At 41.4% G+C, this 13,358-nt stretch overlaps 1 protein-coding gene across 6 annotated transcripts in view; it reads left to right on the top strand.

The window, feature by feature from the left end:
• wdfy4 (WDFY family member 4) overlaps positions 1–13,358 on the top strand; it is a 47,050-nt gene that overhangs the window by 5,070 nt on the left and 28,622 nt on the right. For 4 of the 6 annotated variants that reach the window (XM_077495022.1, XM_077495021.1, XM_077495019.1 and 1 more), the window contains 27 exons: positions 325–434; positions 1,121–1,246; positions 1,346–1,535; positions 2,210–2,399; positions 2,648–2,808; positions 3,632–3,864; positions 3,928–4,067; positions 5,221–5,351; positions 5,543–5,644; positions 5,943–6,133; positions 6,917–7,626; positions 7,703–7,796; positions 7,868–8,082; positions 8,176–8,270; positions 8,540–8,756; positions 8,849–8,925; positions 9,010–9,228; positions 9,366–9,544; positions 9,620–9,851; positions 10,012–10,157; positions 10,231–10,342; positions 10,431–10,621; positions 10,692–10,844; positions 11,657–11,730; positions 12,053–12,214; positions 12,997–13,091; positions 13,167–13,263. In XM_077495022.1, the coding sequence (XP_077351148.1) occupies positions 325–434; positions 1,121–1,246; positions 1,346–1,535; positions 2,210–2,399; positions 2,648–2,808; positions 3,632–3,864; positions 3,928–4,067; positions 5,221–5,351; positions 5,543–5,644; positions 5,943–6,133; positions 6,917–7,626; positions 7,703–7,796; positions 7,868–8,082; positions 8,176–8,270; positions 8,540–8,756; positions 8,849–8,925; positions 9,010–9,228; positions 9,366–9,544; positions 9,620–9,851; positions 10,012–10,157; positions 10,231–10,342; positions 10,431–10,621; positions 10,692–10,844; positions 11,657–11,730; positions 12,053–12,214; positions 12,997–13,091; positions 13,167–13,263 (4,642 nt within the window). Of the gene's footprint in view, positions 1–324; positions 435–1,120; positions 1,247–1,345; positions 1,536–2,209; positions 2,400–2,647; positions 2,809–3,631; positions 3,865–3,927; positions 4,068–5,220; positions 5,352–5,542; positions 5,645–5,942; positions 6,134–6,916; positions 7,627–7,702; positions 7,797–7,867; positions 8,083–8,175; positions 8,271–8,539; positions 8,757–8,848; positions 8,926–9,009; positions 9,229–9,365; positions 9,545–9,619; positions 9,852–10,011; positions 10,158–10,230; positions 10,343–10,430; positions 10,622–10,691; positions 10,845–11,656; positions 11,731–12,052; positions 12,215–12,996; positions 13,092–13,166; positions 13,264–13,358 lie in introns of those variants that run through there. The other 2 variants (XM_077495023.1, XM_077495024.1) reach the window with 2 other exon arrangements.

Below are 13,358 nucleotides of genomic sequence, written 5' to 3'. Positions count from 1 at the left end.
TCCACAAAGCTTTATGGCCTTTTACTATTAAATGTCACTCATGTTCCTCAGAGTGGGAAGTCAATGCACATACTTGCTTTATTGTTACATTATCTGGATAAATGATTGAATTACAACAAACTACAACCTTTCTACATTATTAGGACGTCTCATCATCCTCCTAGCTTTTTAAGTTTTTCTTTAACAATGACGCTTTGTACAGTACAGCTCTTTCAATTGTCAATGAACAGCCATTGTCTTTCATTTATTTGTTGGTTTTCTATGAAAGAATATGCTTGCGGACTATTCATATGGTACGTTGAATTTTTTTTTTTGTGTTTCCAGAAAATGCTCGTGAGGAAGTTGTGCGATTCTTCCAGGGGGAACACGAGCAGACAAGCTGTCCAGGATGGCTGCTGCTAAAATCTCTGTTGTTGCTAACTGCTGACAGCTCGGTATGTTGTTGTTTTTTTTGTTTGTTTTTTGTTTTAAAGTTCCCTGTTCCTTTGCTCACATTAGTAGTAGAGATGACTTCCTTATTTTTAGAAGCTAAAATACACCCACCAGACATTTTAATGAATAAACTTGTGCAATCTATGACTAATGCAGTCCAAGTGAAGTTGCTTCGCTGGCAAAGTGTTGAGTGGTCAGACAACTATATTACAACACTATGCAAAATGAAACTTTTACATTATTTGCAGAGTACACATTTTAGTGGAATCAGGTAAATTAAAAAAAGTGAACAATATGTAATCTCAGCAGTGTATTATAAATAATGTAACACTAGAAAATTTTTTAGGCGCAGGCATGATTTGCACTGACTCACAGTGTTAGTTATTGTGCAATATAAGAGCTGGACTGAAACTATTAAATTCACAATAATCATACTGTTAAATTAATACCCCTCTGACAATGTCAAGCAAAACTAAACATTATCTTTCTTTTTGATGCAACTCTTGTATTGCCGATGACATTATATTGTCCAGATGCATCTAATAAAGTGTCCATTCTTGTACTTTATAATCATCATTGTAGCATCACACGTCTTCACCCAAATCAAATCAATTAAAAATATTTTCTCAGTTGGCAAATTAAATAACAAAAAAGTTTACATTTCTTAACACTACATTTATGTTTGTAGGTGATATTGTCATCTATAAATCCAGAATTTCCTGCTGTTCTTGTGAAATGTTTGTACCTGCTCGTATGCATCCCACCCAAGGAGGACTTAACCATGAAAGAGAGCTTTCAGGAGCCTCTAACACAGGTGAACATCACTTTACTTCTCCCCTTGACATCAGAGTGTACATAACTTTATATGTACTACCCTTCATAACGTTCCTCAAACCCTTCCACCTTTTTTTAGGTTCTCCTCCAACTATGTAGGCAGCCAGTCAATGTGGAGCGGCTAGTGGAGACCCAGGAGCTGCAGTGCCTTATCATCGGGCTTACGTCACTCTGGGACCAAACAAGCATCTCGTGGCGGCATCAGGCCTCCCGTGTCCTTAAGGTGGTTTCTGCTGTAGCCACGAGCAACACTGTTCCTAACCTACTCGGTGAGACAAATATTGCACTTACTGTATGCTTCCATTTGAACTCAAAGTAATTAAGTACACCACAAGACAGGCTGGACAGAGAGTGGATTCATTTATTTAATTAGCAAAGAAATATTTATACACACTAGTAATTATTGTTACAGTAATTAGTTCTACAAAAACATATTACCACAGTTCAGATTTGGGATTTATTGCAAGAAACATTCACATGAGGGCTCATTTGACTCCAACAGGGCACTGTGGTATACAAACACTTTTTTCTTTACAAAACTGAGCAGTATTTTATATATATATTCTATCCAATACCGTATGCCATTTCAGTGAAGACATTTAGAAATTTACAAAAAAAAAAAAAAACATACACACAAACAAACACAAGAGAGCTGCTTTTCACAGCACAACAAATTAAAGCATTCAAAATGACCATTATAATATTATTGGAATCATACCATCTTTCTTTCTTTCTTTCTTTTAGAAGTTTCGCTATAGATGTTTAGTTTAGAGACCAAATAAAATGAATAATGGAAGCAAACAAATACTGTAGGCGATAAGAAGATGTAGGCATACCAGTATTGCGATGTGATATATTGTAATTGATTTGTCAATAAGTGACGTAAAAAATTCAATTTCAAGAAAATATTTTACAAATGTGATTCACATGTCTTCTCCTTTAGGGAAGAACTGCGTTCGCATATGCATCCAGAATCTGTTACGTATCAACTCAGAGGTGGCTGGCCCGCTATTAGCGGAGGTGGCTGTGGCCGTGTTCAGCTTCATTCGAGACACATATCCCCTCAATCCAGCCCTCTTCGTCGAGTTTGACTCCCACAATGGCTACAAAGCCCTCGAAAACATTCTTAAACGGTGAGGTGATTATGATATATTTCAGCATGTGTGGGACTTTTTATTATTATTATTATTATTATTATTATTATTATTATTATTATTATTATTATCATTAATTAATTAATTAATTAATTAATTAATTTATTTATTTATTTTAGCCAAGATCAATTAGTAGCATTAATCTGGATTTCCAAGGTGTATATAGTCTCATGAACTTATAATTCTTCTATTCAATTTATTTTCTCTTGCTGCTCATCCCACAAAAGTTGTGAAGGAGGCGTGCCAGAAGATCAGTTCCACTATGTGGAGGAGCTGCTGGCGCTCATCGCCTCATTCACCCTGCTTGGCAAAACAGAGCTCAAAGTGGCTCTTTGTGTCAGCCACCCTCAGCCTCCGGGCTTTAAATTTGAGCCGCCCCTCAACAAAGGTAAAACATAACATACCGTAACCGCTTATCCTGCTTTGTCGTGTTGCAACTCACGTGCTTAAGGCCGTCATTTCGTTTGCTCACTTGAATTCCTCTTTGACACTGTTGCAACTACCTACCTTGACTCCCCACTGCCCCCACCTGCAACCCGCTGTGGCAAGCAGCGTCCCTTGGCTTAACAGGAAGCTGAGGTGATTATGTCTGGGATGATGAAGTGACGGCTTTCTTTTTAACAATGTTTAGGATGCCCCACATCTATTCACCGCTGGCCTACAACTAGCGACCATCTATCATGGATGCGCACACACACCACCAGAAGACTCAGACATGTGACGCCCGTAATAATCACGCACGCACATATGCACACCCAGAGCAGCCATCCATCACATGAAGGAGAAGCTCTCGTTCCAACACAGGGATCATGGAGTCTTGTTTTGATCTTATTTGTTTTTGATGCAATTTAACTTAAGCGTGAACATGAATCCTATTACTAAGCAGCTCTATATTTATCCCGAACACACGCCAGTGTTTTCTGGCTAAATCTATCACCTTCTATGTTCATATTTTGACAAGGTGGAAAACAAACTACATCAAGGCATATTATGCTTTTTTTTTTTTTCTTTAACTTTTCTATTCATGCATGTGTTGTTTTCAATCTTTTCATGTATGTGCAACTTGATTTGTTTGCGTGTGTTTGATGTTAAATGTTCTTCATAACTTATTGGTTGTGTTTTCTGTATTAAATTGACCTTGCCAGAGAAAACCTAATCTGAATCTTTTGACTATATTAATCTTGCTCTTGATTCTCAACCTTTTATTTCAGGTTCATCAGTTAAGAACATGCCTGCCTTCCATCTGCTGCAGGCCTCCTTGCTGCAGTCTGAGGATTCACAGCTGTGCTGTCAGATTTTAAGAACCCTTCAGATGATTTGGGAGAGAGACAAAGCCAATTTCTTCCTGTTGGAGTGGACCGTCCAAACAATGGCCCAACTGGCTGCATGTGTGTACCGCAAACCAGCAGCAGTCCAAACGATGTTCTTCTCAATGCTTGAGATGGTAAGTCTTCTCACACGCTTCTATATGCGTGTTTTAGCAAATCCAATGCTGGCTCTTCTGCAGGTTATCTTCAAGCTTGACTACATTCCTCATGAGGCACTGCGCGTTGTGCTGGGCATCCTGAAGCAGAGTTGGTCAGGGTCACTGGCTGCAGGAGTGGGGGGAACAGGGTTTGGAGCGGTGACTCTTACAAGTTTTCACAAGTAAGCTGTACTACTTTGGAAAATAGACATTAAAGACAAATGTATTTGGACAAATGTGTTTATCAAACAAGGGTTACTAGAACTTCTAATCCTACTAAATTTTAGTTTTTCAATTTACTAAGACGTTTTCGCCAATTGTCTAGTGAAATTATACTAACTTTGTGGGAACATGAAGGTTGTTTTCTGTTCCAACTGCAATGTGACAAGATTTGACAAAAATGACAGTTTGTCAAAAATGCTAAGTTTGGTTGGAATGGACACTTTAAAAACCTGAGTACGACACAAACATCTTCAAATGAGAGTAAAACAGTATCACTATATGTCCTCAACCCTTTAGTTTGTGTGCAATGCAGGGAACCCCTTCTCTGATTGGCTGACAATCATTTAAAAATATCCACCAATAAGCTTGTACGTGCCAAAATTTCACGGGGCTCAACAAATCCGAATTACTGTGATGTTTCAAAAGACGTCTCTTGTCCTGAAAACCAAAATTAAAGAAGAGCAGGAGAATAGGTACTTCAGCTGTTATCATGTTTTTCTGGAATTTATTTGTTATTGAAGGATTTTAGAAGCAGTCGAAGTGCTTATTTGACCTTTTTCATAAAATGACACAAAAGTGGGGGGTTATTTATCACTTTCCTTATTCTAAGAAGAAGCCTATCTAATTTCACTGACTGAGTTCATCTACTGCAGAACAGTGGATAGTGAGCCAGCAGGCTCCAATCTTAAACTAAAAAATAAGAAATGATTTTAGAAAAAGGCAGTTAAGGGCAGCTGTGGCATAAACATCATATTAATTTGGTGGTGGTATAATCCATGCTTTTTAGAAGACATACTTAGAATATACTTCCTGGTCCACGCCCATAACACTGCTTTATCTGGTGAAAAATGTGGCTACACCACCAAGTGGTTAATGTACTCATTGCAAATCTTTTGCACTCACTGGCCACAACGTTAAGTACACCTCCACAACTAATACAGTAGCCTGACTATTCTGGTTTCCTTTGCTTTACTATAACCAGGACATTCCAGTGTGTGTATGCTGTATTGTACACCCGAAGTGCTGTTCTGAAAACTACAACCAGAATAATAATAAAAACATAGTCACCTTCGAGAATGGAGAAAAAAAATGAGATGTTGGTCTCCTGTGTAGGATGACGGTGCACAGTGGCATGCTTGCCGATGCGCTGAGTGACTGGGGCCTCTTGGAGTTGCTGCTCGGGGAGCTTCGCAGAAGAGCAAAAATCATCCGCAAGGCTGGAATTGTCTCGTCTCCTCAATTAGGTAGGCAACATCATATATGACTCACTTTCTGCTGTCATTTCAGTGCACTTTACAGCGAGCATTGCATGAGTGGCAAAATGTTCAACAATGATTCACTGCATGGGTCTGTCATTATGAGTCATTTGAACACAGAAATGGGAACTCAACTTATTATTAGTATGCCAACTCGTAAGCACCGGTCTATTTCTCAGATGCAGAGCAGCTGCCATGTGGAGAGGACTGCAACAAGTTGCTCACTGCTTGTATGTTGCAAGTTGTGTCCGCCCTTACTCTGCGTTCAATTAAAAACACAGGTAGAAAATGTTCCACTCAATCCATTCAACTTCACTCCATTTATTTGATAAATTTTTGTTAGAGAAGCCCTTTTGAATACAAAATATGTGTCACAAAATTGTCACCAGTCAGCCATTGTAGGTTTGTGATTAACCAGTGATCAGGCCACCATTCACCAAAAGTGATTTAGTCGCCAGCTTCCTGCAGGATTTTTAAAATGTGTATTATATTCGAAATTAAGTCACGGCATTGTTCGATTTTTTTTATTGTTTTCATTTTACTATGAGCTCTATTCCCGATTATTTGCATTTGTTTCAGTTTCAGTGCGAGAGCTTGGTATGGTTCCTTACATTAAGCTCTTCCTGGATGAAGCTGATTATCGACGTCCCACTCTGTGCATTCTGGAGCATCTCGCCGAGCTGAACCCAGACGAGTTCATGAGTACTGCCATAGGAGCCCTCTGCTCCTCCACACAACAGGAACTGGCTTTGAAGCGGGACCTGTTACAGGTACCCAAATACATACCCTGAGAGACCTGTCTTTGTAGGGATCTCAGCTTGTAGTGCTCATCTCGGATCAAATCATAACAAATTGTGATGCACTTAAAATCTAATTAGCAAGTGAATTTATTTTCTTTACATGTGGGATGCTGATTACATTATTGACAAAGCAGATTGATTTGCTAAACAAGGTTTAGCTGTTAACTCTGGACCGATTTGATTAGCCCAGCAGCATTGTGCGGTGCTGCTTTCGGATCGGTGAATGGGCCTGAGATCTGATTAGGCTTAACGAGGTTACACTCCTACTGTATGTGTCTGATTTTTATAGATGGCAATGAGAGGCGCTCTTAGTTGCAGATATTGTGTGTGTGTGTGTGGGGGGGGGGGGGGTGGGGGGGGGGTGCGTGTGTCGGCCGGTGTGTGATTTTTGTGCTTGTGTGCTGTTTGTGCTAACGCGGTTAAAGCAGGTGGCAATCAGATTGGCTCTGACCCGGGTTGCCAAGTGTTCAGAGCCATTGTGATTACTCCGGTTTCACCTAATCGCATTTGCCCCGCGTTGTGCCTCACACTTTACCTACCTGATGGATTAGCTCTCCAAATTGAATAAAACTAATTTGATTTAGTTGACCTCCAAAAACTATTACCAGAAATGATTTATGATAGATCTATATGTTTCATCTATTTTTCATCACATTGTTTTAATTGACTGCAGCTCGTTTTAAAAGCTTCCTGTCTCTGTCTACCAACATGTTTATCCACCTGCTCACCAAATGTCTCTCTGATGGACGTCAGTCAATGTGGAAGGTGCTGGAGAGCCCAAATAGCTTGGATGCCTTCCGACGGGCCGGTGGATTCACTGGAATGCTCTCACTTGTGCTCGACATGGAAGGTGGCCTGGCCGACCCTCCCCGTGGCGAAGTGTGGCGATCCATCGGTCATCAACCATTGCTCGACCTCCTCCTCCTCGCCCTCCGCATCTTGGCCTCCGCCGTGCACCTGAACAGAGTGAATGCACACTTTTTTCAGACTGGCGGCTTTTACGAGAAGCTGGCTGAGGCGCTCCTCGAGCTGGGTTGCTTCCACTCTGACAGGAGCAGGTGGGTGGCAGATGAGGGATGCTTTATCAAGACTGCAGAAGACCATCGGCCTCCTGGAAGAAGCTTCTATCAGTTTGTTGAGTTAGCAGAAGAGGCGCCTTCATGTCACTCCTCCTCATCTGTCAAGCTTCCTGTCACTCTTCGGACTTGCATCAGGCTCCTTTCCTACCTTGATCACTTTGCTACAGGCCTCTACTCTCCTCTCGATTTGAATTTTGCCCTAGAACTTGGCAATGCTTGTGAGGGGGACCGAAATAAACTAAATGGAACATTAGCGTATGAAGGGATGCATTCAATGTCGCCAGCTGTCCACATTGGGCCAGTCCAGCAATCTGTAGAGGACCTGCAAGGGACTTGTAGAACCACAGGAAGCAGCATATCCACAGTTTTACAGTCGCAGTCGAGGTGCTTCTTTTCACTCACACAAGTAGCTGCAAGAAGACTAAACGTGTGTTAACAAGATTTTGTCTTTGACTTACAGTAGGTTCACATGTGATCATGTTATTTTTCACCCTGGAGCTACTCGAGTCATCATGACTCTCCTTCCATTCATCTTTACGCCCGAGGACATACAGGTATTTGTTTAACCATGATGTCATTAGGCCATCAACATCTACTACACGTCATTCCTCTCTTTCTTTCTCAGCTCTCAATGGAGATCCAACTTGCAGTGGCAAACCACATTCAGTCAGCGGTCAAGTCGGAGCGAAATCGTCAGATCATGTGTGAGGGCGGGCTTCTCGCCACACTCCTGACTCACTGTCGCAGCATGCTGCTCACTCCTACTGACCCGTTACATCTAACTGTTACACGCATCTTGGAAAAGCTCTCCTCCCAAGCCATTACACCTTCAGAATTCAGGTTAGACATATATTATGCCCGAAATAATATTTTTCATTTTTCCCTAAATTTGAGTACAGAATAGTTGCTCAGTTTGTTTCTGTCCTTTTTCAGGAAATTTCTGTGTTTAGCAGAGCCTCTTATGAGCTTGACAGACAAAGCCGGAGTGCCATTGAAACCAGAATGCCCCACAACAGGCGAAGAAACTGGTACTGTAGTTTTGTGAAAATGCCAGTCTCTGTTTTAATACTTAATAGCACAAATGGTCTCAACATATCGCTGGCATCGGGCCGAAACTTCAGTTACAAATTGGCAAACCATGCAATTGAGCAACCATACTCCAATGTGCTTTCATCCAATTTAATATTGCAAAACAGAAAATCCAAAAGGTGTTGATTGGGAGATATTGTGGTTGTCTCAATTTTAGTTTGCTGTCAAACACAGTAACACCAGATATTTTTCATACTGTTTCATCCAGATCTCAACACGAAGGCAATGTCCTCAGCAAAGACACCCCAGCGGAACCTCAGCTTGTTACAGTCTACAAGTTGCAGCAAATTTTCTGCTGGTTCCACCATTCCTGCCCACCAGATCATCAGTGTGGTGTCCATGACATCACCGCGCACCTTTCGGCCGCATCGGCTGTCCGCCACGCCGGCCTTTGTGGAGTTCGACATGAGCGAGAGTGGCTATGGGTGAGTCGCAACCTGACAGTTGAGAGCACTAGATTTCATAAAATGAATATCTAGTTGATTGATTAAATTCTGGTCATTGTTGTGCTTTACAGCTGCCTTTTTCTGCCTTCACTGGCCACAGTGAAGGGAGTAACAGCCGATTCTATCTCAACTGGTGGAATAGGAGGAGGTAGGAGCCCAAATGTTCAACACATGCATGTATTAATAAATCTAAAAAAGATGTGTTGCCATCTATTTCTCTTGATTTTTTTAGACTGCCGGGGTTTCCCTCCCACAGCCGGTCTTTCCTTTTCCTGCTGGTTTCAGATCAACAGGTTTAGCGCAGCTTGTGATTCCCACCCAATCCGACTTCTAACAGTTGTCCGGCACATGTCACGGACGGAGCAACAGTATATCTGTTTGTCCGTCTCCTTCTCAGCCTATGATGGCTGTCTGGTCCTCTCCACGGAAGAGGAAGCCTTTACTTACCTGGGTAAGGAGTGTATGAATTTGGATCATTTGGAATATGCAGTAAATATCTCTCGCAATATCTCTACTAAACTCAATATAAACATCGTTAAGATATCAGCCTGTATTTCATGCCATGTATTCCCTGTCATTGAAAAACAGATATGATGGAGACAGAGGTGAGCACCCCAACCACTTTGCCCACCTCGCTCAGGTTCCGTTGCTCCAACTTGCTGGTCCCGGGTCAGTGGCATCATCTTGTTGTGGTCATGGCCAAAGATGTAAAGAAGAGTTGCATTGCTTCTGCCTACTTTAATGGCAAAGTACTTGGGACTGGAAAGGTGTGAGGACTAGGGAGAGAGCTATGAGCTGAAATGAACCAATCTGAATTAAACATACTGTATATTCTCAAACAGATGAAATATATTCAGCCGTTTCCTGGAAAGTGTGTCTACATGGACCCCACAGCTGTTATTGACGTGTATGCAGTGATCGGAACGCCCACTCTTTGGAAAGACCACGCTGCTCTGGTGTGGCGTATTGGACCGTCTCACCTTTTTGAGAAGGCTTTGAGCCCTAAGCTTGTGGGTATCATATACTCGCAAGGCACTGTCTATCTGGGCAACTTTCTGGCTTTGTGCAGCAAAGGCAAGTGTATGACATTAATACAGGATTTGTTTCTTGATTAGCTTCTTACTGTGAAGAAATGCGGCTTACATTGGTTACGTCATGAATGTTGGTCAGAGTAGATATACTGTAATAGTATAAAGCTTTATTAACCTCCAAGTGTGAATATTTTTCTTCCCAGATCCAGAAGCAGAGTCTTTCCCTCTCCGTTTGGTTCCTGAGGAGAGGATTACTTTTGGCATCAACCCAGCAGTTTCCACATTAACAAATGTTGTGCACATCAGAGAGAACTACAATGAGGTGGACTGCAGACTGATTGCGAAAGAGGTGTGGCCCAGATGTGTGTTTAATGCCCATTTGCTCTCTAGGTACATTCTAAAAGTCATCCATCTAATTTCAGCTAGGGATAACCTCTAGAGACCAGTCCACTCCCGTGTTTCTGGCTCATAACATCAGTCAGCACCTGAGTGGCACTGCTCGCACTGTAGGAGCAGCACTGATTGGACATTTTGGTGAGTAATGCACATGATTTATTTTTAATGTAATGTTTCCTGAATTCATGCAAGTGCATTTTTAAGCACATTACCTTCTTTATTGTAGGTGTCCGCACATTCATCCCCAGAAGTGCTGCTGATGGTTTTCTGTATGTGGGTGGGCCTGCAGTTGTTCTCAGTCTGATTGCAATGGCAGCAGACGACAGCTCCCTGTATGCAGCAGTTAAAGTTCTTCTCTCTGTTCTGGAAACAAATTCTGCCATGCAGCAGGAAATGAACCGCATCTGTGGTTACAAGGTCTGCTCCAAATCACTCCAAGAAGCTACATTTAAAATCCACTTTTTACATATAATTTTACTCTATGCAGCTGCTTGCTTTCTTGCTGAAAACGAAGAGAAGTCTGATCAGCCATAGAACCTTCCAGTTGATTCTGCACCTTTCGAGTTCCATGGAGCTGAGCTGTGGTTCGGACTATCTGCAGAGCACAGCTGCTTTCCAGGCTCTGCTGTTGGACCTGGAGGTACACATTAAAAGTGGAAATCAACACAAAAATTGTCTTTACTATAATATGTTCTATGCAGCCCCACTAGTCCACAACAGTCTGATTAATATTGTGTTTGTGGAATATAAGCTTTCTCCCCGTGCCTGCGTGGGTCTTCTCCGGGTACTCCGGTCTCCTCCCACATTCCAAAGACATGCATGGCAGGTTAATTGGGCGCTCCGAATTGTCCCTAGGTGTGCATGTGAGTGTGGATGGTTGTTTGTCTCTGTGTGCCCTGCGATTGGCTGGCAACCAGTCCAGGGTGTCCCCCGCCTACTGCCCAGAGCTAGCTGAGATAGGCTACAGCACCCCCCACGACCCTTGTGAGGAATAAGCGGTCAAGAAAGTGGATGGATGGATGGATGGATGGATGGATGGATGGATGGATGGATAGATGGATGGATGGATGGATGGATGGAATATAAGCTAAGCAGCAAAATTCACCCGTTTTTATCCATCTCAGAGAATGGCTATTTTGCTACTTGCGCTCGACTGAAGATGACCTCACAGTTACTCAGGGTAATTTCAGAAAGCTGTGATCAGTTGCTGAGCCCTGAGAAACAGTGTTCAAAATAGCCGCCTAAGCCTAAAATGGATAAAAATGGGTGGAATTTGCTGCTTATCTCATATTACACAAACACACTTTTAATCAGAATACTGTTTTGACTAGTGGGGCTATATAGAATATATTGTAAAGAACATTTTGGTTGGCTTCCCCTTTAATCATATGAGCCCTATTGGTCTTGGGAATATCTTACCATTTTATTATTTTATTATTATTATGTTGCTAGGTGTGGAAGAACACGTCTGAAAATCTGGATCTCGCAGTCCTCAGCCACTTTGCTGAGATCTTGAAGTCCCCAAGGTAGTTCCCATGCAGGATCACTCAGCATGTTACCAAGCAACACATCTTTCTAATCTAATCTATTATTTACTCACATGACAAGAAGTTATGCAGCTACTGGACATTGAAATAAACAGACTCTTGTTCGAGATTGACACCAAACCTTATCGTCTCCGTTGTCAACATTTTGCAGAAGCCTGTCATCAATGTCATGCTTGTTTATCATGGGAAAGTCTAACAGAAATAGGTTTACAGTCAGTGTGAGAAAAGAGCATGGATTGAACTGAATAAGATTGACTGTCAATAAAACTGATTGTGACAGAGGTTCTTTCTGTATCCTCAGCAATGAGAGTGGGATTGCAGTGGTCATGCACAGAATGGGCGTGATCCCGTATCTACTGTTTGAGCTGTGTGACCCTTCTGTGACTTATCAAAAAGTCAGACTCGTTTCTTGTGTCATCACGGGCCTCCTGAAAGCTCACTTCACTCCTTTGGATATAAGCAGGTACTACTTGGTTACATGCTGACTGGATGTTTTCAAAATTTAAATTTAAAAATCATTGTTTCAGTTTTGTGTAGAATGTGTGATAAGTGGGTTTATACCGATGATTTATTATGCATTCAATGACTGCTTAGAGTTTGTGGAGCTCTATTGTGAATCTTAGGTCATTGTTTAACTTGATGTCCTAAAATTGTAACATCCTATAGTACCGCTTTTAAAAAATAAAAAAATAAAAAAATCAACAACAACAACATAGCACTTACTGTATACACACATTTACTCATTGGACGCAATATACGTTACACATATTTTGTTTTCATTTTAGCTGCATTACAGCAACAAATAATTCATGATACAGTGAATTTCTACAGCACTACATACGCTATGTGTTTTCATACAAAACTTTTGTATTGGATCATTAGATTGTGCCTGTGTACCTAATGGTGTGGACAGTGGGAATAATCTAGAGCAAGGCTCACCAACAAGTAGCTAGAGTTCAAGAATGTCAGCCTAAACTAAGTCTCTTGGTGTTTTTATAAGTGAGATGATTCTACAAAATGAATGGCCACAAAGTACTTGACTTGAGTGACAATTTTGTTGTGTAAATACAACAAGTACATTTTACATGTTCAGTATAAATGAAACAAGTAGCTTTCGACTTCTCTTAATGTCTCTAAAAGTCTACAAAGCTGGACAACCCTGATTCTAGATGGAGAATGAGGCTACTTTTCCTTGAATTGTTGATGGACAACGTGTGTGTGACAATTGTTTGCATATTTTGCCAGAATTGGGCTCTTCCTCATCGACACACTCCCTCCTCTTCGTAATGCAGCTGAAAGCCATGGCATGTCCGACTGTGATCTTTCCCAAGATACAAAAGGTAACACATGACAACAACTTCTGAAAGACACCTTCTGACTTGTAATGACCCAACGTTTAATCTTTTTTTTCTTAGTTCCAAATTCTGGCCCTGCCAGCCTCATCTGGATCTGCAATCAGCTGTTACTTGTTCTTTGTGACATCCTCGGCACAGACAGCCCTCTGTTCAACGAGTAGGTTGCATGTGTTACTGCTTTGAAAAACCAAAACAGGATGTAATCAAATTTGCTATAATTCCATCGAAAAAAAAAATAATTGTGCTGTAATG

Source organism: Festucalex cinctus, chromosome 14 (genome assembly GCF_051991245.1).
Source record: "Festucalex cinctus isolate MCC-2025b chromosome 14, RoL_Fcin_1.0, whole genome shotgun sequence".
NCBI classification, from domain to species: Eukaryota; Metazoa; Chordata; class Actinopteri; order Syngnathiformes; family Syngnathidae; genus Festucalex; species Festucalex cinctus.
This window is presented reverse-complemented; position numbering and strand designations above follow the sequence as displayed.